At 37.2% G+C, this 24,972-nt stretch overlaps 1 protein-coding gene across 13 annotated transcripts in view; it reads right to left on the bottom strand.

Annotated features, from left to right (window-relative positions):
- Positions 1-24,972, bottom strand: part of VPS13B (vacuolar protein sorting 13 homolog B) — an 848,142-nt gene that overhangs the window by 294,980 nt on the left and 528,190 nt on the right. For all 13 annotated transcript variants that reach the window (XM_044928327.2, XM_025264770.3, XM_025264772.3 and 10 more), the window contains 2 exons: positions 16,840-16,966; positions 12,899-13,042 (listed from right to left, as the gene is read on the bottom strand). In XM_044928327.2, the coding sequence (XP_044784262.2) occupies positions 12,899-13,042; positions 16,840-16,966 (271 nt within the window). The remainder of the gene's footprint in view (positions 1-12,898; positions 13,043-16,839; positions 16,967-24,972) is intronic.

The following is a 24,972-nucleotide window of genomic DNA, read 5'->3' as shown; positions in this document are numbered from 1 at the left end:
GTTGCTGTTCAGTCTCTCAGCTGAATCTGCCTCTTTGCAACCCCACAGACGGTAGCCCACCAGGCTCCTATGAGGACTTCCCAGGCAAGAATAGTGGAATGGGTTGCCATTTCCTTCTCCAGGGGATCTTCCTGATCCAGGGATCGAATCTATGTCTCCTGCTTGGCAGGCAAATTCTTTACCACTGAGCCACCAGGGAAGCCCCAGTAGATGTCTTTATATTCTATTTCATGGAGTAAAATATCAAATGAGCACCTCAACTCCCAAATCCGTATTATTAAACTTTTAAATCTTACATATGTGACCATCCATTCTATCCTTCCTTCTGCTACATTAGAAGAGGTGTCAACTCCTCTACCTTTTTCTCATGAGATATTATTTTCTTGTTATTTTAGGAATGTTACACTATTGATTTTCCCTTCTCATCACAACATATTTCAACCTTTCTTCCAGCTGAATCTTTCTCACTGACATTTAAACATACTTGTCTTTTCCATACTTAAAAATAGAACCAAAAAGCACAAATAATAGCCCTCTCTTGAACTTCTAAAATGACAATAGTTCAACATTTTTATTTGGGGGCATATATGAAAATAGTGAGCTGAGTATTTGAGAGTTCAAGTAGGTGCAAAGTGAAGGGAGATTCCAAACTGTGGTCTTTGAATTCAAGTAGAGCTGACACCTATAAGCAAACATGTAGCAGGAGAGTCACTTCCTTTTGTCATACAATTTAAAAGAGCTGGAGAAAAAATTATCTAGAGCCCTATCTTTCCTCTAAAACATGTGCTGAGACAAACCAGCCCATTTATCATAGTTTTATTCTCAAAGAATAATAGTGAATTAGCGAGAACCTATTTTCCTAGGACTTTCCTCCTTCTATACGTCCTTTCAAGCAAATGCAGAGTTAACCCAATAGTGGCCTTCCTCCTCTTCCCTAAATCAGTGCTTCAGTTTTGGATTCTCATTGTCTGGAGCTGCCACTGGTCTCCCAGCCAATCCACCTCCCAGTATACTCTGATGATGTCATGCTCTTGTTTTAGATCCGTCAGGGGCTTACTATACAATAAAAGGTACATTTTATATAAGAACAAATAAGGCCTGTATAAACAAGTTTTTGCTTAATTCTCCCTGTTGAAACACTCATATTCATAGTTAGGTCACTGAACTAACAGCACTTTTAACCACTATGTTCTCAAGTGGGGGGTAGGGGGAATAGTTTGGTTCGGTATGATTAGTTATACAATCTGGTGCAAATCATAGGGCTTTCTTGACATTTAGTTTTCATACCAGTACAGTTTAAGAAAGAGCCCCAAACTCACAGGGTTAATGAAGGACTAAAGGAGTTAAACTACCTATAACACTTAGACCACTTTGCACATGGTGAGCACCCAGTAAGTATTAGCTGGTGTTACAGACACTGGGCAGCCACTTCAGTACTTCAGTAATAGACACTCTGTCACTAATAGGGATCACTGCTGCTAGTGGATTTTTGTGTCCTCCAAAGCTGTGTTACTAAGTGGTCAAATGTTTTTAAGTCAGGTTTACCGGCATGTAATTTGCTGGTAATAAAAGTTACTTTTTAAAATATAACAGTTAATGGTCTTTGATGAGTGTCCACAGTTGTGTAATGACTGCCACAGTCAAGATACAGAATACTTCAGTCTTCCCAGTGCACTTTTGGGTCTTCCAATGGTGCACTGCTGAATGGGCCAATTTTTATAAAGAAAGGTATAAAGGCACCTACGGCACATTTGCTGAAGTCCAGGAATCTTGAAAAAGGGTAGAATGAAGATGATTTGATTTAGGTCTTGGTGTTTATTTTATATATCTCTATACTCTGTGAGAGGGTTTTTAGTCATTTTCTACAGAAAACCTTTGATGAAAAGCCAAAGGTCTAGAAATAAGCAATTTTAAAATGTATGAAATCTTAGATGAGAATCATATACATTCCCATGGCTCTGATGTTAATATTTTTTTAAAGTTGATTCTACCATGTAAAAGTAACTGAAAGTCCAAAAGTCTGCTTGTTAGAAAAGTACAGACTGTCAGATATGAAACCAAGGAAATCACTGACTCTCAGTTATTTTGAACAGCTAGCTCTTTTTATCATATTTTTACTCAGAAGAGATAATAATTAGCTATAACCTATTTTCCTAGAGCTTTCTTTCACCTTACAGACGAATACCATGAGGAATAAGGTATTAAAAGGACAGTGTTGGAAATTCAAGAGAAATATGTAAGAAAGAGAGAGATTTCAAGATCAGAGAGAAGGCATATAACTTAGCACAGACAGGAAGAAATATAAACACAGAACAGACAAGGAGGCCTAGGGAGAAGCACAGATGAGAGGGAATAGAAGTCTTTAGATAGAGCTGTAGCTAAGGGCCTTCATCTTATCTGACCAGTTTGATTATAACTTTTTTCTTAACTGTAATTTTGTCATGCTTCATCAACAGCTGGATACACTGCTTTATGGGGTTCTTAATTCCTTAAATAGGTGTGGAGGAGTCAAATACAACAAATAAGAGGAAATTTCTTGGGGAACAGTAACCTTATTTTGGTGGAAATATCCATTATTTTAGAAATCTGAAGAAATATAGACTAAGTACTATTTATTTTATGATCATTAAAGTTAACTTTTGGGGTAAATAATATTTTCCTTTAAAAAAAAATTTAGAGCTGTCAGAGTATAAGAAAAGGTACTGAAGCAGGCGTGGAACAGGTTACTAAGTGAGTCATTGCCAGAGACTGAAAAGAAAGGAGAGCTAAGGAAGTGCCTAAAACCAAGTGGTTAAGTGGAGGAGGAAGAGGAGGAAGGCGAGTAGGCAAAGGAAGAAATGCTCAATTAGTCTTAGAAGTTGTCTACACTCCTCGCCAGGATCTGCAGTGTGTGGATCAAAGAACCTCCACCTTCAGATCCCCAGTGATGTGGTTCCATTCTTTACCCCTAAAAATATGGTTTTTATTTTGCTACAAAAGTTTTCTTTACTCTAAAACACTGATTTGAAAATGAGCATGTGTTACTCCTTACATATACTCCCTCTGTAAGTAGGCTTAATAAGATGATTACTTGCTATTCAGGAATAACGAGTAATTACTGCAGCCATATGAACACAACTCAGGGCAATCTTCGCCCTCTCACCCTTCTATTTAGTCCATTTTAAAAGTGTGTGCTTTAAAAAAAATTTTTTTTAATTTTATATATATATATATACACACACACACACACATGAGAATTGTAGCTTCTGGAAACAATAGGTGATATTATATGCTACAGCAATTTCAAATCCTAACTGAAATAAACTGATACTGTAATAGAATATAATATATTGTTATGTTAGAATAAAAGAAAATATAACTATAATATTTGTGTTTGAAGATCACATACCTCCTATCAATGTGTGAGTACAGTTGATAGGTTCAGTCTAAAATGAATCTGCGCTTCAAAGCACACCTGTAAAGAGTTACTCTTTAGCTTAGCTATTTTCAGTTACTCTCTACTGCCTAAATTACTTAAAACATTACAGTCTAGTATTCAAAGCTTTCAATATATACCCAGCCTGTCTCCATCAAACATACGGTTAATCATCAATTTCTTCTAGTTTTTTTGATATATATGTGTCACATTCTGTGTTAAGTTCCTTCAATCATGTCCAACTATGTGACCCCATGGACTGTAGCCCTCCAGGCTCCTCTGTTCATGGGATTCTCCAGGCAAGAATACTGGAGTGAATTGCCATGCCCTCCTTCAGGGGATCTTCCCAACCCAGGGATCGAACCCGTGTCTTTTTCATCTCCTGCATTGACAGGTGGGTTCTTTACTACCAGCACCACCTGGGAAGTCCTGTATGTGGCATACATCTTTGCTATTTCTATGAACAGAAATAGAACTTCCTGTGAATTAAGGAATTCATTTACTAATTCATACTACAAGCATTTATTCAGCATCAAATTCTATTCTGTGCTCAGTACTTTCCTTGGGTTTTATTATCTCCACCTCAAAACACTGCAATATTGTCTGCATCAGTGAGTACTGAGAAGAGAAGACTAATTCTTCCCAGTGTCTTCATATGCAACACTGCACTCGCCAGAGTAAATTGCCCATATTTGGACCAATAACTAGGTCAGGGAGATTGATACGATAACTAACCAGGCCTTTGTCTCATATCTACCCTGAAATGGGAATCCCTATCAAACCATATAAAGTATTACTAGGAGAATGTTGTTTGGCCAAAGGAAGGGGAGTTCTATTAGCAGATGAGAGTTAGAAATGCTGAGTAAAGACAATACTTGTCCCTGTAACAGCACTGAACGACCTGCAAAATTATACGGCATAGAACTTTTTAGGATATGTTCAAAGTATTGAGGAGAGAAAAGATTGCTTTCTGAGGACTATCCTAACTTTGAATACCAGGTGACCCTGAAGCCTCTGTGGCTTAGGCTGTCAGTTGTACCCCAATATTCATTATCTTCTTCTTTCATGATAAAATGCTTTTTATAGCAGGGCATATGGTCTTGTATTAGAAAGACTACATTTCCAGCCTCTCTTACAGCCAGGTGTGACCACATGACTAATTTTGGGCAAATGGTAAGTAATGAATGCAACTAGTTATGTGCATGAATGAGTTTATACATATGTATACATGCATGTATATATATATATGTTTATATGTACAGTCATATATTACTAGTTATATAGGTATCAATATATATTGATCTAGTTCCAATTATTCTTCACCTCTGAATATATGAGCACCAGAATAGGAAATCAGAAACTTAACCTCTTTTCTTTAATGCTGTTACCCTAGTACCCATAACAGCATTTGACACATAGGAAGGATTCAATATTTACTGAGTACACAAGGTAGGTCACTCTTCTCTATTTAAACCCAACTTCTCTATGAAGCCAGATCTCTGACCACCTAGTTTTCTCCTTATTCTGAGTAGTTATTACAGCACTAGTTTTAAAGAGAGCTTATTTGACACTTTTTGTTTACTGCTCTGAGCTGTTATAAATGTATGCTTTATTTTACATGCACATTAGAAAATCCTAGAGGGCAGGGGCCACAGTATGTTTATTTTTCATACCTCTATCTGTTTGTAGCCAGTGTGTCTGGTATAGAGTAATCCCTCAATGAATACTGCTGAAAAAGACTAGGACAATAGTTTAATAGTGCCTCAGGAAAACTTGGTACATTCACTGGACTTCTGGTCAGGAAATCTATATGGGATAAATATCAGAATGGCTGGAAAATTAAACTTTTTCTTGCTTTCTTGATGTTTACGATCTACCTTGAAGTAACTACAGTGTGTTTCTTTCTAAGAATAAGCTTTTTATTGGGAGAAAATTATACTATTTTTAACACTGACAAGGTCTAACTTATTGAAACAGGTGTGATAGCTAAGTGTACCTAAGAAGTCCTTCCCTTGGAGAGAACAGGTAGAAATATACTTAATATCATTTCCAGGTCTACAGTTGAAGAAATTCAAGGTATTTCCTCCCAGGGCCTCATGTCCATTTAAGGCTCTGCTTGAATCCATAATTTACTGGGGCTTGGGTTTATTGCCTGGTTACAAGTGGTCCATCCAGATGCCTCTGAAGGGAAACAAACACTCAGCATAGTAATGCTAATGGAAAGACACCACAAGCATGTTATCCAAAACCCCTATGTCCTTTTCTAATGAGAAAGGTTACAGAAATACGTGAACTCTGAAATGCCCTCTCCCATTCATGTCCACCTCAAGACAGGAAGCACTGAGACAGACCCAGAACATCAACATCCTCTCCCAAACCAGCCTTAGTTCCTTGCTTTCAAACCCTACCTCCACTCACATGTGTTCTGAAGGTACATTTGCCTTTGTTTTGCTCATCTTGCCTAAAGTTCTACTCCAGAAAACACCTGCCTACTACATCACCACTCAAAGTCCACTCTCCTCTTCTTCACTTCTAAGTTCCAAGTTCTAACGACCTCCAGCAATCCTTAGGTTAGTCAAGTATGTCTTGTAAAAATTTTACACCGTTGACTAAAAAATTCAGAATTGCCATTCCTAAAATGAATCAACTCCAAAGCAGATGATTTCCAAGTTAAAATAATAATAATAATAATACCAAAAAACAACCTCTGTCACCACTCCTAGGGCATATACTCAATCACTGCTCAAAAAAGTCTAAGCTATTACATCCTATTTTACAACAAACTGTAAAAACACCCAAGTAAACTATATTAGGCATGTGTAATGAGTCATATTATAATATTTTTCTATACCATCATTATTTCTATAGAGGACTCAAAATATCTAATATTTTAGAATGGTGGGATAAAGATACTGGTGATTTTACTAATTTATATTTACAGAAAAAAAAATTACTTACTTGATTACCTGTAATTTCCCAATGTTCTACCATTACCCTAAAAAATCACAACCTTCTCTCAACTGAATCAGTTGTGTCAAGTCTGCAGCAAGTTGAGAGGACTACTGGTCCAGGAAGAAGACAGTAGTAAAACTTCAGGAAAAACAGTTTTAAAGGAAAAGAAGAGATGACATTATAAGTCACAAAGTGTAAAAAATTAAATTATATACCAGGTATTATGTATTGGTGAGAGTTGGGATCGGGGTAGAGAGAGAGAAGACGTAGAGATTTAGCAACAATAAAAAATGTGAGCAAATAAAAAGAATGTGGCAATGATTAATTTTAGGGAAAACAGAAGAATACAGGAGAGGAAATATAATCATATTATAGTCTTTATGACAAAAACAATTCATAATGACTTTAAAAACATAAGAATATTGGCAAAATGTAGGAGTAGAAGAGAAGTGTAAAAGAGACGGAATCTTCACCTACAGTAAAAGAAAATGAATAGGTAATACTAAAATAAGTAAATTAAGAGATGTTGTGGTGGTGGTTTAGTCACTAAGTTGTGTCCAACTCTTGCGACCCCATGGACTGTAGCCCACCAGGCTCCTCTGTCCATGGGATTTCCCAGGCAAGAATACTGGAGTGGATTGCCATTTCCTTCTCCAGAGGATCTTCCCAACCCAGGAATAGAACCCAGGTCTCCTGCATTGCAGGCAGATTCTTTACCTACTGAGTTATGAGGGAAGCCCAAGAGATGTTAGTCTATTCATTTCATTCAGAAAGATGGAGATAAATACCAGAAGAAAAAGCTTATAGAATTAAAAATGGCTGCTGCTGCTGCTAAGTCGCTTCAGTTGTGTCCGACTCTGTGCGACCCCATAGACGGCAGCCCACCAGGCTCCCGCATCCCTGGGATTCTCCAGGCAAGAACACTGGAGTGGGTTGCCATTTCCTTCTCCAGTGCATGAAAGTGAAAAGTGAAAGTGAAGTCACTCAGTCGTGTCCGACTCTGTGCGACCCCATGGACTGTGCAGCCCACCAGGCTCCTCCATCCATGGGATTTTCCAGGCAAGAGCACTGGATGCTACTATACTGACACTATCATGATATATTTAGTTTAGCAACATTTGGTTGTTAAAATTCATGCACTACTTTGAGAAAAAATTAGCATTACATTAAAAAATTAACCATTTCAAGTAAACAGGCCAGTTTTAGTATCTTATCTATACTGTTTATAATTCTATAGACTTCAGATATTCAGCTTTCATCTCAGCTTAAATCATGTAATACTTTGAAATTCTGTACAAATTATCTTTTTTATGGTATATTGTGTGTGTGTGTGTGTGTGTGTGTGTGTGTGTGACTGCAACTAGAATAAAATGTTTAAAAAGTATTCTCCAGGCCAGAATACTGGAGTTGGTAGCCTTTCCCTTCTCCAGGGGATCTTCCCAACCCAGGGATCAAACCCAGGTCTCCTGTATTGCAGAGTCTTTACCCGCTGAGCCACTAGGGAAGCCCAAGAATACTGGAGTGGTTAGCCTATCCCTTCTCCAGAGGATTTTCACGACCCAGGAATCAAACCAAGGTCTCCTGCATTGCAGGCAGATTCTTTAAACGCTGAGCCACCAGGGAAGACCTTAAAAAAAGTGGATTTTTTTGTTTTATTTTTTATCAACTCCTTATAATGTCCTGAATACCAACAGCTTTAGGAATACTTAAGATGATGTTTAGTTTCCTTTTATTATCATATAAAAACAGACCTAGACAAATTAAAGTTAACTCTTTGTTTAGTCATTGTCTCCTTCAAAAGTTTCCTGACACTGCTACAAGTAGTTAAAGTAGCTCCCTTGTTAATTCTTCTTTCATGGATGTTATGATTATATTACTAATAACCACTTTTATACAACTGGACCTTTATGGGACCTAGACCACCTTATAAAAAGGTAAAGAATCTTCTAAAGAGTAAATCAATTTTTCCCTGCTAAATATTAGAAAAGAAACCATGGATGAGTCGTAGAGATCTATTTTTGGAGAAAAATTAGAACTGTACATTTAGATTTCATTATGAAGTTATCTCGGAGGTGAATTTCCAACCTCATGTGAATGACCGTGAAGTAAGATATAAGAAACCAAATAACATTCCTATTGTACTAGTGCTATAGAGCCAGATGTTTATCATAGAGACACGAACTACAAAATGTAGAAGGACATGTACTTTGTAATGTGGAACTGATTGTAGCTTTTTGAATAATGGCTTCCCTGATAATTCAATTAGTAAAGAAGCCGCCGGCAATGCAGGAGACCCCAGTTTGATTCCTGGGTTGGGAAGATCTGCTGGAGAAAGCATAGGCTACCCACTGCAGTATTCTTGGGCTTCCCCTGTGGCTTAGCTGGTAAAGAATCCACCTATGGAAGACCTGGGTTCGATCCCTGGGTTGGGAAGATCACCCGGAGAAGGGAAAGGCTGTTTAGTCCATGGGGTCACAAAGAGTTGGACACAACTGAGGGCCTTTCACTTTTGCTTACTACATGTTTATTTTTCTTGCATATTTTCTCAGCCTGTCATATATGCATAGAAAAATAAGAAAAGGTTAATTTACAATGAAGAAACTGCATATTCGGGAACTAGAAATCATGGAAGTCATAACATTTGAAGGAAACACTGAAAATCAAAGTGTACAAATACACACTGTTTGATCACTAGGCAGTAAGTACATTTTTAGAGCAAAAATACTGGATTGTAATCAGCTGGTCATTTTATTACCTGAAAGGCTTCTCTTTTAACTATATACTTGAAAGTTGCAAGAGAGTTCCAGAAAAACATCGATTTCTGCTTTATTGACTACGCCAAAGCCTTTGACTGTGTGGATCACAATAAACTGTGGAAAATTCTGAAAGAGATGGGAATACCAGACCACCTGACCTGCCTCTTGAGAAACCTGTATGCAGGTCAGGAAGCAACAGTTAGAACTGGACGTGTAACAACAGACTGGTTCCAAATAGGAAAAGGAGTATGTCAAGGCCGTATATTGTCACCCTGTTTATTTAACTTATATGCAGAGTACATCATAAGAAACGCTGGGCTGGAAGAAGCACAAGCTGGAATCAAGATTGCCAGGAGAAATATCAATAACCTCAGATATGCAGATGACACCACCCTTATGGCAGAAAGTGAAAAACTAAAAAGCCTCTTGAAAGTGAAAGAGGAGAGTGAAAAAGTTGGCTTAAAGCTCAACATTCAGAAAACTAAGATCATGGCATCTAGTCCCATTACTTCATGGGAAATAGATGGGGAAACAGTGGAAACAGTGTCAGACTTTATTTTTTTGGGCTCCAAAATCACTGCAGATGGTGACTGCAGCCACGAAATTAAAAGATGCTTACTCCTTGGAAGGAAAGTTAGGACCAACCTAGACAGAAAGCAGAGACATTACTTTGCCAACAAAGGTCCGTCTAGTCGAGGCTATGGTTTTTCCTGTGGTCATGTATGGATGTGAGAGTTAGACTGTGAAGAAAGCTGAGTGCCGAAGAATTGATGCTTTTGAACTGTGGTGTTGGAGAAGACTCTTGAGAGTCCTTGGACTGCAAGGAGATCCAACCAGTCCATTCTAAAGGAGATTGGTCCTGGGTGTTCTTTGGAAGGAATGATGCTAAAGCTGAAACTCTAGTACTTTGGCCACCTCATGCGAAGAGTTGACTCATTGGAAAAGACCCTGATGCTGGGAGGGATTGGGGGCAGGAGTAGAAGGGGACGACAGAGGATGAGATGGCTGGATGGCATCACCGACTCAATGGATGTGAGTTTGAGTGAACTCCGGGAGTTGGTGATGGACAAGGAGGCCTGGCGTGCTGCAATTCATGGGGTCACAAGAGTTGGACACAACTGAGCGACTGAACTGAACTGAAAGTTTTATTATATGTTAGTTGTATAAGTAAACATAATATTAAATCTTGGTTCTAGCAATAAGCCTTAGATTGGTTCACTGTTTTCCTTTCGATTGTCAAAGACCTATCCATCTTTCGTCCTCTTTGTTTATACTGTATATATGTTTCCTCTAGTAACAAAATCACCTTTCATGCTCCTGAATAGTTTTTAAAACTAATGTTTCAAGTGAAACCTTGTAAAACATTTTTTGAAAATATTAACACCATTAAAAGTAAGCAGGGAAAACAAAATAATAATGAGAGCAGAAATCAATGAAATTGAAAATAGGAAATCCAAAAATGAAAATAAATAAAACCAAGAGTTGATTCTTTAAAAAGATCAGTAAAGCTGACAACCCTCTAAGCCAGGCTAACCAAAAAACCAAAAACTAAAAAGCAAACAAAAAACCCAAAGAGAGGAATCAAATTACTAACATCAGAAATGCAAGAGGGGACATAACTACAGCTCCTACATAAACTGAAAGAATAATTAAGAAATACTATGTCCAGCCATACCATTTGAAGGAAACAAACCAACTCCTTGAAAGACAGAGTCTAACAAAACTCATATAAGAAGCAACAGAGGATCTGAATAGGCCTACAAGTATTAAAGAAGTTGAATCAATAATTAATCAACTTCAAAAATAGAAAGCTTCAGGTCTAGATGGGTCACTGGTGAATTCTATCAGATATTTAAGGAAGAAATTATACCAATTCTTTACAATATCTTTATGTATCAGATATGAGTTGTGTTACTCATTTATGAATAGAAAAATATTCTAGTTCATGGAAGATCTTTTTTTTAATACTGAAATTTCACAGACATACCTTACTGAGGTGGTGGAAAGGAATGAACTGTCTTCCCTCATTGGAGTTTGTACTTCTTTTTTTTCAATTGTGGTAGAACACACATAAAATAAATTTTACCATACTAATCATTTTGCAGTGTACTGCTTATACTGTATTTCAGTATACTGTCTGTACTTTTTTAACATCATCTCCAAGAAGGAATAAAGGGCCACAGACATATTTTTAAAACAGCAAAACCAATCCTAGCTTGTTTATGGAACTGTGAGAAAAGACTTGACATTCAGGAAAAAGTTGTTAGTAATCTAACTCTGAGTGGGCCTTATTTACTAAAATCAGATCCTACCAATAGATATTAGAAATAGGTAGGTAAATAGTTAGCAACCAATTGCTAAGTTCTATAAATTCCTAAAACACATCAGAAATCCATGAGTTAGATTTCACATGACAGATTCTGTCACATGACAGGTTCATAAAATTGGCACAAATAATATAACAGTTTGTTTCCAACCTAAGTTGCTTCAAGGATTTCATTGAAAATGCCATGGGGAAAATTTTTTGCTCCGCTTAGTTTCATATCATACATTTATATTCTTATGTATAGTCTAAAATATATTGGGGGGAAAAGTCAATATTTTGAAGAGTATATAGCTTTATAGTCCTTTTAAGAGACACTGAGCAAACAAATCATGGGTGGTGAAAGATGATGCAGTTAAGAGAATCTTTATGAAAGACAACAGCTTTTATCATTTTTAAATAATTTCTTAAAAAGGTGATTGAGACTAATGTAACAGATATAGTACAGCAACTGTGGTAGAATGAAAAAAACACTGACTTGAAAGATTTAAATACTCTGATTCACCATTTTTTAGTGATGTGTGTATGCTGTCAGGCAGGTCCCTTACTGTCTCTGAGCCCCAATGTTTTAATCTGTAAGGTGGTGATAATGCTCACATCTGGTTCACAGAGGGGTTGTTAATAACATGCTTGAAGATACACAAGTTAACTTACATGAAAATACCTGGCACACCTGCTTAGTATCAAGAGGCTCTCAGGGAACACCTCCTCCTTCCCTTCCTTCTTAATAAACAACACTTAAGAGACTTCTGCGTCTAACTCATGACAAAAATATAAGCAATGCCATTTTCATAGATAAACAGGTTCTTCATTACAGATTTTATAAAATAATTACTGTAAGTACAGATGTGATTATAGCAGTAGGGAAACAAAAAGCAAAGAAACAATATCTTGAGAAGCATCTAACAAGCAGCTTTCTTTGTTTCATGTTGACATGCTTTGTGGTTACAATGTAGGCTTCCAATGAACACTGGATCAAAATTAAAATTCTAGGCAGGCATTCAAGTTTTTTGATTATGTCCATTCTTCACTGAGCATGGGAAACAAATGCTTTAGAAGCTATTTTTTGAAGCTATTCCCACTGTACTCTTACAAAGTTCATTTCCAAAAGGGGCCCCGTCCCTGTAATGGATCTGAGTAAGGGAAAGCCACACCAGGTTTTGTGCACTGTACTTTAAAAACTGCAGCAGGGCAATAAAATCATGCTTTTAACAGTGACTTTTCTGGGCCTGGGCCACAGCAATTCTGCAAAGGTGCATGATGAATTATGGGAAAAGAGACCAAGCAAATTTCAAAAATAAAGAACATCAATCCAAAATGATTTATATACATATTTTGAATAAACTTAAATATAGAATAATTAGCAGAAAGCATTTAATTATTGTTTTTTCTATTATCAATGTAAAGTTGGCACAAATGCAGTAAGCCTAATCAAAATCAGGTAAGAGTTACCTCTGTGGCTTTGTTTGATGGTTCCAGTCCAGTCATATTTGCTACTATTAACTGATGTAAGAGTTGAACTTGAGCCACACTTAGGAAGAAGTCCAGGTTTGTGGTTATATTCACTTCCAAGGAATGGCCACACACTAAAATCTCCTGAAGGAAAAAAAGGTTGAATATAGATAAAGAAGCATGATGGCATTATATGGTAATTTATCATTTCTACTTATTTGAGCTTTATGAATGTTGATGAATTCTCCTGGGACTCAAGTTCATATGTTAATGAGAATAGCAGATATGGTGAGCACAGTTACTTGACACAGTTTAGTGGATTAAATTAATAAACATTTATGAGGGCCTGTTGTGCAGCAGGCCATGTGCTAGTTACAGGGAAACCCACTATAATAAGAATTTTTCACCATTTCATATGCATTTGGCTTTTCACACCTCAAACTAATATCATTATTTCAATATGTAGGCAGTGATGTATGTAATTCTTTAGCATAATCTTGTTCATCCTCTCAAACGGACAGATACTTAGCATTTCATAAGCACCATGCAACATACTAGAGTGCTAGGAACATCAGAGAGTGAGACTAGTGTTGAAGGGCAATCTGCCTTTGAGAAGATTACAATCTAGGTGGGCAGACAGGCAAATTATAGGCACCAATTATAGTCACAGGTGGTATGGTCTGAGTATTCTCCAAAGGATCCATTCCAAATGATTCATAACAAAATGGAGCGCTGAAGCCAAAACCAGCTAGACTAATTAATTTCACTTCTTTAAACTGCTAAAATTGTGGCAGTATTAGGTAGATGTCCACTACTTAACTGATGCTGTTCTGCATAACAGAGTCACTTGAACATCTACTGATGGAAAACCATTCAGCAAAGGAAAACAGAAATGAAAACCAATTCAGAAGTTTCACTTAATAAGCAGAAGCCCTGCCTCTTGTCATGAAGTGCATGTGGACAATGTTCAAATGCCTGGAAATGTCCAACAAACCTTCTCTTTATTAGTGTCATCCAAGAGAACGGATTTAAGGAGACTTATGATGGGTCCAACACAGCTTAGAGCAGCTTTTAATAAAGCCATAAAGAACAGCATGTCGGAAATGATCCTCCCCCCTCTTTTTTTAGTTAAATAAACTTTCTCTCCAAAAGTTTCCAGATTTTATTCATTATAGTTAGAATTCTTATTTTATTCCTTAAGTAATGATGAAAGCAATACACTTGTGTATTTTAAACAAACTGTGTTACTAAGTAACTGAAAGATATTAGTAGACTTACTTAATTTTTATACAATTATTGTGGATATAAAGATATCCTGTCTAACCTAACTTTCCCTAGTAGGCTCAGTCATGTCCGACTCTTTGCAACCCTATGGACTTTGGAGCCTGCTAGGCTCCTACTCCATGGGATTTTCCCATCAAGAATACTGGAGTGGGTTATGTTCCCTTCTCCGGGAGATCTTCCAGACCCAGGGATGGAACCAGCATCTCTTGTGTCTCCTGAATTGCAGGAGGACTTTCTAACTCTGAGCCACTGGCTTCCCTTATTAGGGTTATTACAAAGATCAAATAAGATAACACAAAATACTGTTCTTTAAAAACTCAGAGAAGGATGTAAACTTTTGTCTCCTTAAAATAATAATACATTTAATTTGTACATAATATTTCCAAAGTTTTCATAACAACCACTTATAACTCTATGAATGATCAAAATTTTTTAGTTTTCAGCATAACAAATTATGTTATACATTAACATAACATAAAAAACATAACATTAAACATAAAGGATTCCATTATTATTACATTTCTATTCTAGGCATAGAGGCAAAATATAGCATAGTGATTAGACTTCAAGCCTGGATCCATTAGTAACTGGTTAGTAATGTTGGTCAAATTACTTAATTTCTTTTGATCTCAGTTTCCTCATCTATAAAATATGTATACTCATAATATCTATCTCATGGATGCTGAGAAGAGTAAATAAGGTAATTCGTGTAGAGCTCTCCTTGTAAGGTAATCCATGTTGCCGGGAGCCAGCGTGAGGAACTCCGCCGTGGCAAAGGTCATGAGGAAGGAGGCTCTGCATAGGTAAAGGCGGGATCGAGCCTCAGGAGTCCCCCTGGAAATTCTCGAGCATCTACCCCCAAAACCAGAGTCTGCCTACTTCACTGCTTTGTGCTCTCACCTACACCTCTGACTTTACGGAGGGGGGGCTGTCCTGGGCGTGACAAGAGTGTTTTAGTTCACAACCGTGAGAGGCATGAGATGTTCTGAACTGTCTAAATACAGATTCTTTTGAGCAGTTAAAAGATTGATTAGAAATTGTATCGGTGAAGGGTTTTTCACTTGTTGGGCCAATGTTTGCTGCTAAGTTTCCATATCCCTTACCTGCTGTGTCCCTGGCAGTGTATTGATTAATATAATTGGTGTAAGTAGTAGCTGTAATGTTTGTAACCTTGGACCCTTGAGTTAATTCTTTTCTTTTTATAGCCCACTACACCTTTGCCCTATAGGAATGCAACTTTATCTAATGCTTTTGGAGGGTGGCGCCTGACTTTAGAATAATCACCTTTAGAGAAAAATAAGTTTCTTAAAATGTTAACAGGCCTCTTGGCCAGAAGATGATGCAAATCACCTAAACTTTTGCATATGATAAGTTTGCAGGAAGAAAGCCTGGCTTACTGCATGACTCTATCCCTTCCCCCATTATCCTCTATGCATAACTTAAGGTATAAAAACTACTTTGGAAAATAAAGTGTGGGCCTTGTTCACCGAAGCTTGGTCTCCCCATGTTGTTCTTTCTCTCACCTTCTGGCTGAATTATTCAGCCTCTTTTCTCCACTAAATTTTCTCACTGAGCTATCCTTATTCTATTACTCTTTATATCCTTAATTAACATTTAATTAAGCAATTGTTTCCTGATCCTCGCCGACGCCGTCCCCGCTTCGAATTCCCGGGATCCACTGGGGCTGGACCCCGGCACCATGTGAGAATGCTTAGTAATCTGTCAGTATTATTGCTACTTTTATTAGAAAGAGGTTGTGCAGATCAAGAGTATATGGCTGGGAACCAGACCAGTTGGGTGCATACCATGTTCTGCTTCTACTTGTGAAAATTTAGACAGGTTAACTCTCCATGCTTTAGTTTCCTCATCTACAAAATGAGGACAGTAAGAGATGCTAATAGGATTTATAATAAATGAGTTATTACATGAAAAAAGAAAATAACAGTTAAAGTTGCTCAGTCATGTCCAGACTCTTTGCGACACCTGGACTATAGGCCTCCAGGCTCCTCTATCCATGGAATTCTCCAGACAGGAATACTGGAGTGGGTAGCCACTTCCTTCTCCAAGGGATCTTCCTGACTCAGGGATAGGACCCTGGTCTCCAGCATTGTAGGCAGACTCTTTACCATCTGAGCCAACAGGGAAGCCCAAATATTACATGAAAGCAATACATAAACAGTACTATAAAATGCAAGTCACTCAGTCGTGTCTGACTCTTTTTGATCCCATGGACTATACAGTCCATGGAATTCTCTAGGCCAGGATACTGGAGTGGGTAGCCTTTCCCATCTCCAGGGGATCTTCCCAACCCAGGGAATGAACCCAGGTCTCCTGCATTGCAGGCTGATTCTTTATCAACTGAGCCATAAGAGAAGTCTAAGAATACTGGTATGGGTAGCCTATCCCTTCTCCAGGGGATCTTCCCGACCCAGGAATCTAATTGGGGTCTCCTGCATTGTAGATGGATTCTTTATCACCTGAATTATCAGGGAAGCCCTAAACAGTACAAAAAGTGCTCAATAATTATTAGATAAAATAATAACATTAATAATAAGCTAATCTGATATCCTGTGCACAGAAACTATGAAAACTCCAAACACACAAACAAAAGATGCTCCAATATTCAGACTAAAATAAAACCTAAATTAAGTTCTAACCTCAGTGTGCATATTTTCCGGAGAAATTATTTTGGTGAAAATGATGGCAGGTGCTCCAGTTATTCGTACAGAAAAATCTGTTAAAATGGGAGTCAAAATTGCTCTTCTTTCTTGATGCCGCCGTATGCTAAAAGATAAAGTAAAAAAATAATTAGCCATTTCATTTTTAAGGATAATTTTCATTAAATTTGTACAAGTTTCTGTACTACAAACATGTATGCCAAAATTTCATTATGTTGAGTGTGTCTATTTGTGTATTTTATAGTCATAGTTTTGCAAAGTCAATTCCTAACTTCAGAGTCATAAAAGGAAAAAAACTAATCAAAAAATTCAGATGTAATTAATCAATTTCCATTAGTACTATCCTGCGCATGTGCATGCTAAGTCACTTCAGTTGTGTCCAGCTCTTTGCAACCCTATGGACTGTAGCCTGCCAGGCTCTCTGTCCATGGGATTATGCAGGCAAGAATACTGGAGTGGGTTGCCATGCCCTCCTCCAGGAGATCTTCCGACACAGGGACCGCATCTGTGTCTCTTACGTCTCCTGCATTGGTAGGCAGGAAACCCAGTAGTATTCTAGGACCTTTCAATAAATCGCTTTTTCTATTTATAATTCCTTTGGGTTCTACAAATAGTTTAGTATCTCTTTTGTTAAAAAATACTCTTATTCTTTTGTGATCATTTTTAATATCCTAGTTTTAATATTCTGACATTCTATTTGACAGCTGCCTCCTTTTCAGTTTCTTTAGTTTCACAAGCATGTTCATTTAATCTTTTGACTTTTCTTTTTTAAACTCTAAGAACCATCTGAGTTCATAGATTATAACTTTCTGTGTGTGTGTGTGCTCAGATGTGTCCAACTCTTTGCAACCCCATAGACTGCAGCTCACCAGGCTCCTCTGTCTATGGAATTTTCCAGACAAGAACACTGGAGTAGGTTGCCATTTCCTACTTTAGAGGATCTTCCTGACTCAGGGATCAAACACACCTCCTGTGTCTCCTGCACTGGCAGGCAGATTCCTTCTCATTGCACCACCTGGGAAGCCCTATGAATGCCTTTACAGTTTGTGAAATGCTTTTTGTGACTTTGGTACTGAATTCTTCCTCACAGCAACCCTGTACGTGAAGCAAGGACCACTATTAGCTCCACATCACCTATTGGAACAAAGGTTCCATAATTATAGGTCTGCAGGGCAAATTGATACCAGAGCAGCATTTGACCTCTATCTTAATTTTTCTTATACATTCTTATCTTTTGAACAGTTATCTAGCACACTATTTCTATACTACATTAAAAATTGCTAATTGCTAATAATTTTAAATATTATTGAGAAATCAAAACTTGTGCTAGTACAGATTTTCAAGTTTACTGCAGTTTTTTCAAGTTATTTATTCATATTCTTAGTTATCATTTTATGAGATAAAACAGTTCCATGTTTTACTAGCAAGTCATACCTCAAAAGTTACTGGAACCATTAATTTTATATTCTTTATAAGTATGCCCCTATTAGTCTCTGCTGCTGCTGCTGCCGCTACGGTGCTTCAGTCATGTCTGACTCTGTGAGACCCCATAGATGGCAGCCCACCAGGCTCTGCTGTCCCTGGGATTCTCCAGGCAAGAACACTGGAGTGGGTTGCCATTTCCTTCTCCAATGCATGAAAGTAAAAAGTGAAAGTGCAGTTGCTCAGTCGTGTCCGACTCCTAGCAAGCCACCCCATGGACTGCAGCCTACCAGGCTCCTCCATCCATGGGATTTTCCAGGCCAAGAGTACTGGAGTGGGGTGCCATTGCCTTCTCCGCTATTAGTCTCTATTATTATAAAATAATCAAGGTGAGATCAGAGAATTGGCATAAGTTATCTCATGAAAAAGCACAGATGAAACTCAAGTCTGTCTACATCTTTTTCTACCAGAGTAGTCTAGAGAGTACTTGCATCTTTTGTTGAACTGGGCAATGGGCAGAGCTTTATTTGCTCTTTGCCAAAAAAGCAAATCAGATTATCTGGTTCTGTGACACATAAGTACTGGATTTCAAGAAAGTCAATTTTAAAGAATTAAGAGATCTGGTGAATAGAAGGTAGCAGGAAGAAGTATTAAAATTTGAATACAGAGGAAGAGTTGAGATCCTAAGAGACACCACAATTATAGTTTAATAGCTCAAATTCCATAAAATGACCAATGTGAGAAACAGGTAACATCTGATGTGCTCTCATAGGGGAATGCTAAAATATATGATATATTAAAAATACCTTAAAATAGAAAAGGTGGCAGGGAACCAAATGAAAGCAAACTTTAACTGAAGCACTGATGGGGGGAGTGCTTCTTCATATTCTAATTATTTCCCACTGTGTGAATTAAATCAGTAACACAACATATGAAAGACCTATGACGTTAAGAAATTTTAAAAAAAGTTTAATAAGTCAATGGTCATAAAACTAGAACTTTACTGGTATATAGAGTGCTAACTTTTCTTTTGTATTATCTCTGGTAAATATTTGAGTTAAGGATACATATTTTTTAAACCATAAAACTTTTTTTATAGATTCAAATATTTTCAAGGATGAATTCCAAAGAAGGAAAAAAATACACACTGAAGAAATAACTGCAACAAAAATTATATTATGCTAATACTTTACTAGATAATAGTCTAGGGTTTAAAATAACAAGAGGGAAGTAAAACTCAAAGTATTAACTGACATCATTAATGACTTTAGGGTCTTAGCTACTCTTAGTAAGCCAAGGGAATAGATCCCCCCCGACAACCCCCACCTCAGAAATAGATTTTTAATGGCCATATGGAGACAACAGGCTAATCCTTACATCCCTGACAGGCAAGGATTTTGAGATGAGAGGTCAACTTAGATCTGGGGCCCTTAAAAGGCCAGAAAAATAACTTCCAATCAGAAATAGAAAAGAACAAGGAAGTCTGCCTGTTTTGGCAAGAGAACTTATTGAAAAAACAGAGATCTTTCTCTTTTTTCAACTTAAAAATAAAAATAATTAGAAAATGAAAAATAATGGGAAATATCCCATGTGTGTTTGGAAGCTGTAATTTATATTATGTGTGTTGGTCCAGGAATACCAATATTAAGTTATTTATATAAAAGTGGCATCAGACCTTTGATAACCCCAGGGCATCAGTCAGAAATAGATAACAAGTCTCTCTGGAAAACATGCTTTCAAACTGACAAAAAGGATTCTAAGGAACAAAGACCACTGAAGATAAACTCCTAAATACAGATTTCATATATACTTCAAAATCATTTTTTTATTAGCAAGAAGAGAATTCAACCCCATTATCAAATTCATGATCAAGAACTTCTGATAATGGAATTTCCACATGTCGACAATATAACAAATTTCTTTAAAATCATTAATGACATATAGGATGGAATGAACCACATGAGGGAAAAAACCAAAGTATTAATACCATAAAAGAAGGCAAAGCAGATATGAAAAACAACCAAATAGAACATTCAGAAATAAAAATATAGTTACTAAAATTAAATATATAATAGATGGATAAATAGAATTTTAGATATAACTTTACAAATTAGTAAACTAGAAATACTACCAGAGAAAGATAGACCAGAAAATACTTAAGACTTGTGGCAATCAACAGAGATAATCCATTTCAGTAGATATTCCTGAATATGAAAAACAGTAATATTCACACACATTTTTATAAACAATAAATATATATAACATACTTTTGGAGAAATTATTCATTATAATTTGATTAACTGTGCCTATTTATACAGATTCCTCTCATTTTTAGAGAGTCACAAGGATAAATCATTTGAGAAATACTAGTTAAGAGTTGCTGGAGAAGGCAATGGCAACCCACTCCAGTACTCTTGCCTGGAGAATCCCATGGACGGAGGAGCCTGGTAGGCTGCAGTCCATGGGGTCGCTAAGAGTCTGACACGACTGAGCGACTTCACTTTCACTTTTCACTTTCATGCATTGGAGAAGGAAATGGCAACCCACTCCAGTGTTCTTGCCTGGAGAATCCCAGGGACGGGGGAGCCTGGTGGGCTGCCGTCTCTGGGGTCGCACAGAGTCTGACACGACTGAAGTGACTTAGCAGCAGCAGCAGCAGTTAAGAGTTGAAGTCCATTTTAGTGTGTGTGGTGTTTTTTTTTTTTTTTTTCCTTCCTAGAGTAACAGTTTCTGTTGAATTTCTAATGCAATTAAAATAAAATTATATGGTATATTACTATGATGATTATATTCAACTTAAATATTTTCTGACTTTTTGAGTACCTATTGCCTGTTAGTAACTATGCTTGTGTGTGTGTTCAGTTGCTCAGTTGTGTCCAACTCTTTGCAACCCCATGGACTGCAACCTGCTAGGCTCCTCTGTCCATGGAATTTTCCAGGCAAAAATACTGGAGTGGGTTTCCGTTTCCTACTCTAGGGGATCTTCCTGATCCAGGAATCAAACCCACATCTCTTCTATCTCCTGTACTGGCAGATGGATTCTTTACCACTGTGCCAAATGGGAAACCCTATGATGGCCTTTACAGTTTGTGAAATGCCTTTTGTGACTTAGATACTGAATTCTTCACAGCAACCCTGTACGTGAAGTAAGAACCATGCTGCTGCTGCTGCTGCTAAGTCGCTTTAGTCGTGTCTGGCTCTGTGCGACCCCATAGTCAGAAGCCCACCAGGCTCCCCTGTCCCTGAGATTCTCCAGGCAAGAATACTGGAGTGGGAAGCCATTTCCTTCTCCAATGCGTTAAAGTGAAAAGTGAAAGGGAAGTCGCTCAGTTGTGTCCGACTCTTAGAGATCCCATGGACTGCAGCCTACCAGGCTCCGCCATCCAGTTTTCCAGGCAAGAGGACTGGAGTGGGGTGCCATCGCCTTCTCCATTATTAGCCCCAAATCACCTATGAGGAGATGAGTTTCAGGGACTGGGCTAAGGCCACTCAGTTGGAACAAAGGTTCCACAACTGGACCTGCAGGGCAAGTTGATACCAGTAACTATAGAAGAGTCAGGCTGAACAAGACAGATCTATGTCCTTTAATCTCTGTACCACCTTTTCAAGTTGCCAAGGATATCTTCAGGTAGGAAATATTTGCTGGCTGTTGGGAAGTATAAACCGGCTGCTTCTTCTTACTGCACCAGGATCCCTTTTCCCTTCACACTCAGTTCCCAGGTACTTTAAGCATCAGGAGAAAACATTCTCTCACATAAAGTCATGAAAAAGTTACAGGATTATTATAAAATCACACAAATCAAGAAGGTTTAGGTGATCCCAGGCATTAACCTATAAACTATGGGAATCAGACTAACTTCTAGCCTATAAATTTGCTTAGGCATTAGCTTGATATTCTCACAAATAAAGACATAAGTGATGGTTTTCAAGGTGAAGAGCAAAATCAAAGAAAATGCTTTCCTTCCACATTCCTGTTTATAATTTCACAGAAATAATTTTGGAAAAAATCTGTTTGATCAATCATAAATCAAAATAGGCAAAGGCTCCTATGAACATGTGGGTAATCACTTTTAAAACATAAAAACGTAAGAGATCAAAATACTGACAGAACAGTCATGATCTCTCAGAATTAAGGCCAATTATTTATGCTTCAGGTACTTTAACATCAACACAAAGCTATACTTCCACATAGTCAATGCTACTAATCTTGTGAATCACAGAACTGAGTTTAAGACTGTGTCAAATTCAAATTCAGCCTGCTAAGAATTTTTTAAAAATCCAACGTGTGGGGGAAATAGTCCAAAGGGCAATACATGTAATTTGATACATGTTTATCAAAATACTCAAACAAATAAATGTGTTCTATTTCCTCACAATAAAGACAGAAAGATAAATTACTCAAGGAAATAAAACACAAACAGCGAGAGGGCCAAATAAAAGTATTTGGTATAAACGATTTATTTTTTTTAATTGCAGCTTTCAAGTCTGTTCAAATTATATCTTTAAGTATTATAAACCAGAAAATCAGACTCACTTGGAGGATTTAGGCTTACTGACATTTTCAGGAAATTATAAGATAAACTTTCTATACCATCCCCCTACCCTCACTGACCCCGACTCCAGACACCCTCAAAGTTCTAATCATCATGTACAGCAGCACTGGTGATTTTAATGTGTAACCTGCACATCAGTATGGGCTACTTTAGTTCTTAGCACTTCATTTTCTCAGATTATAAAATAAGCCCAGATGTGGTAACAGTGGTTGCTAAAAGAAAAAGAAAAAAGAGCCATTTACTAACAATGAACTTTAGCATAAGTGTAAGGGGTCAGAGAACTGAGTACAAGAAAAGTAGTTGGCTAAGAGGAAGCAAACCAGGGTTCCACACTTAGCTGTATTTTAAGTGACATTGGACAAGTGAAGATCTCCTCAAACTTAGTTTTCTGTAGTGCTTTTGTTCTATAGTGTGCTAAGAATAGTTCAGAGTTTAGAAAGAAGTTTGCATGAGAGTTGGAATGTGGAAGAGAAATAGATAGTGGACAATATTCTCTGAAAGTTACACTGTTTTAAATAGTAGAGAAAACATGATGCAGAAGTGCCAACAGATTCCAGCCTGTCCTCACTCTTTCCACCTTCAAGATGTTTTCCTGACTTCTGGCTCTGCTGGACAATAGCAACTGCAGGCTGAACTCCAGAAGCACGAGTAACAGCTTCCCACAGCCCTGTCTACCAACCTTCGGTGGTCCCTGTAGCCACTAGACAAAGCTGGCTTCCCAGGCTTCCTGGAGTGCAACAAATTTGTTATCCAGGTTACCCAGCTTCTTCTACAAATGGATAAGTTCTTATTCCTAAAATAAATCCTCTCTGTTACAACACTTATAGTTATTGTTCTGACCTGACTGAACTCTGATATATTCTGTCAGCTAAAAAATTAAGGTTTTAAGAGCAAAATATCTACAAATTTTAAAATCTGATGATTCTTTATGCTTAACTTCCCTGCTTCTTTCTCCTGATCATACACACAGAAACACATTATGATTAAAGACAAAATGTGAGTAACGTGTCAGGAGGAATTCCGAGTCAGGTGGAATAAACCATTATAAAGACTGTCATTTAATAATGGGTCGGGGGAGTAAATTAGTCTTTACTGTGTATCTTTTGAATTCTACTGGTAATACTTATTGAAAAATAAAAAATGTAATGATATTAAAGCTCTATATTATATTTGTCAAGATTAATCAGCAGAACTAAACAATATCAGATATATCTTGTCTTTATTTGAATGAGTATCTCTCAGAAACACTCACATTCAGTCACTTGATTTGCTAGCTCTACTTAATCATCTTGTAATTCAATTTCTCAGTTCATTCAAATCTTCACTAACTTCCTGTTATGTGCCAAGCATGATACTCTGTGATTGGTATTTAGAAGTGAGAAAAACAGGGCAGGTTTTTAAACTGGAGTATCTTTCTTAGTTCAAACTGCTCCCTTCCTTCTCCTGTCATTCATGCTTTGTAGAAAAAAATTCAAGTCATACACATTGTAAAACCTTCCCTGAAAATACACACATAGAGTTTCTTTCTTTTAATTTTCTATTTGTACCTACATCAATTTTAGAGTAATTTATCGTTCTATTTATGTGTTATGTCACATCTATCTGCCTAAGATGTCTTAGGTGCATGAAATGTGTTTATCTCAATTTTTATGTGCCTTACTTTAATCCTAAGTATCCTTTATTTATGTCTATCAGAATGGTTTCCACACTGTACTTGAATATTTAATTAACCAGTCTGTCTTTTTGATTGGGAGATGAGCTCTGTAAGGGATGGGCACATATCATAAGTTATTTTACTTTGTATCTTTAGTGTAAAAGATATTCCATGGTGTATACTTGATATTAAAATAGTCTTTAATTTCTGACAAAGGTGCAAAGACCATTCACTGGGGAAAGAACAATCTTCTCAACAAATGGTGCCGGAACAACTGGATATCCAACATGCAAATGAATAACTCTACTCTATACTCTAAAAAAAAAAAAGCATTAAAATAACTGAATAACCCAATTATAAGCATTAAACCCATAAAATTCCTAGTATAATATAGGCATAAATCTTCATGACCTGGCTTAGATCAAGATGGCAGAACAGAAGGATGTAGAGCTCACCTCTTCTCACAAATACATCAACAATACT

Source organism: Bubalus bubalis, chromosome 15 (assembly GCF_019923935.1).
Source record: "Bubalus bubalis isolate 160015118507 breed Murrah chromosome 15, NDDB_SH_1, whole genome shotgun sequence".
NCBI classification, from domain to species: domain Eukaryota; kingdom Metazoa; phylum Chordata; class Mammalia; order Artiodactyla; family Bovidae; genus Bubalus; species Bubalus bubalis.
The sequence above is the reverse complement of the archived record's forward strand: the minus strand, read 5'-3'. Positions and strand labels throughout refer to the sequence as shown.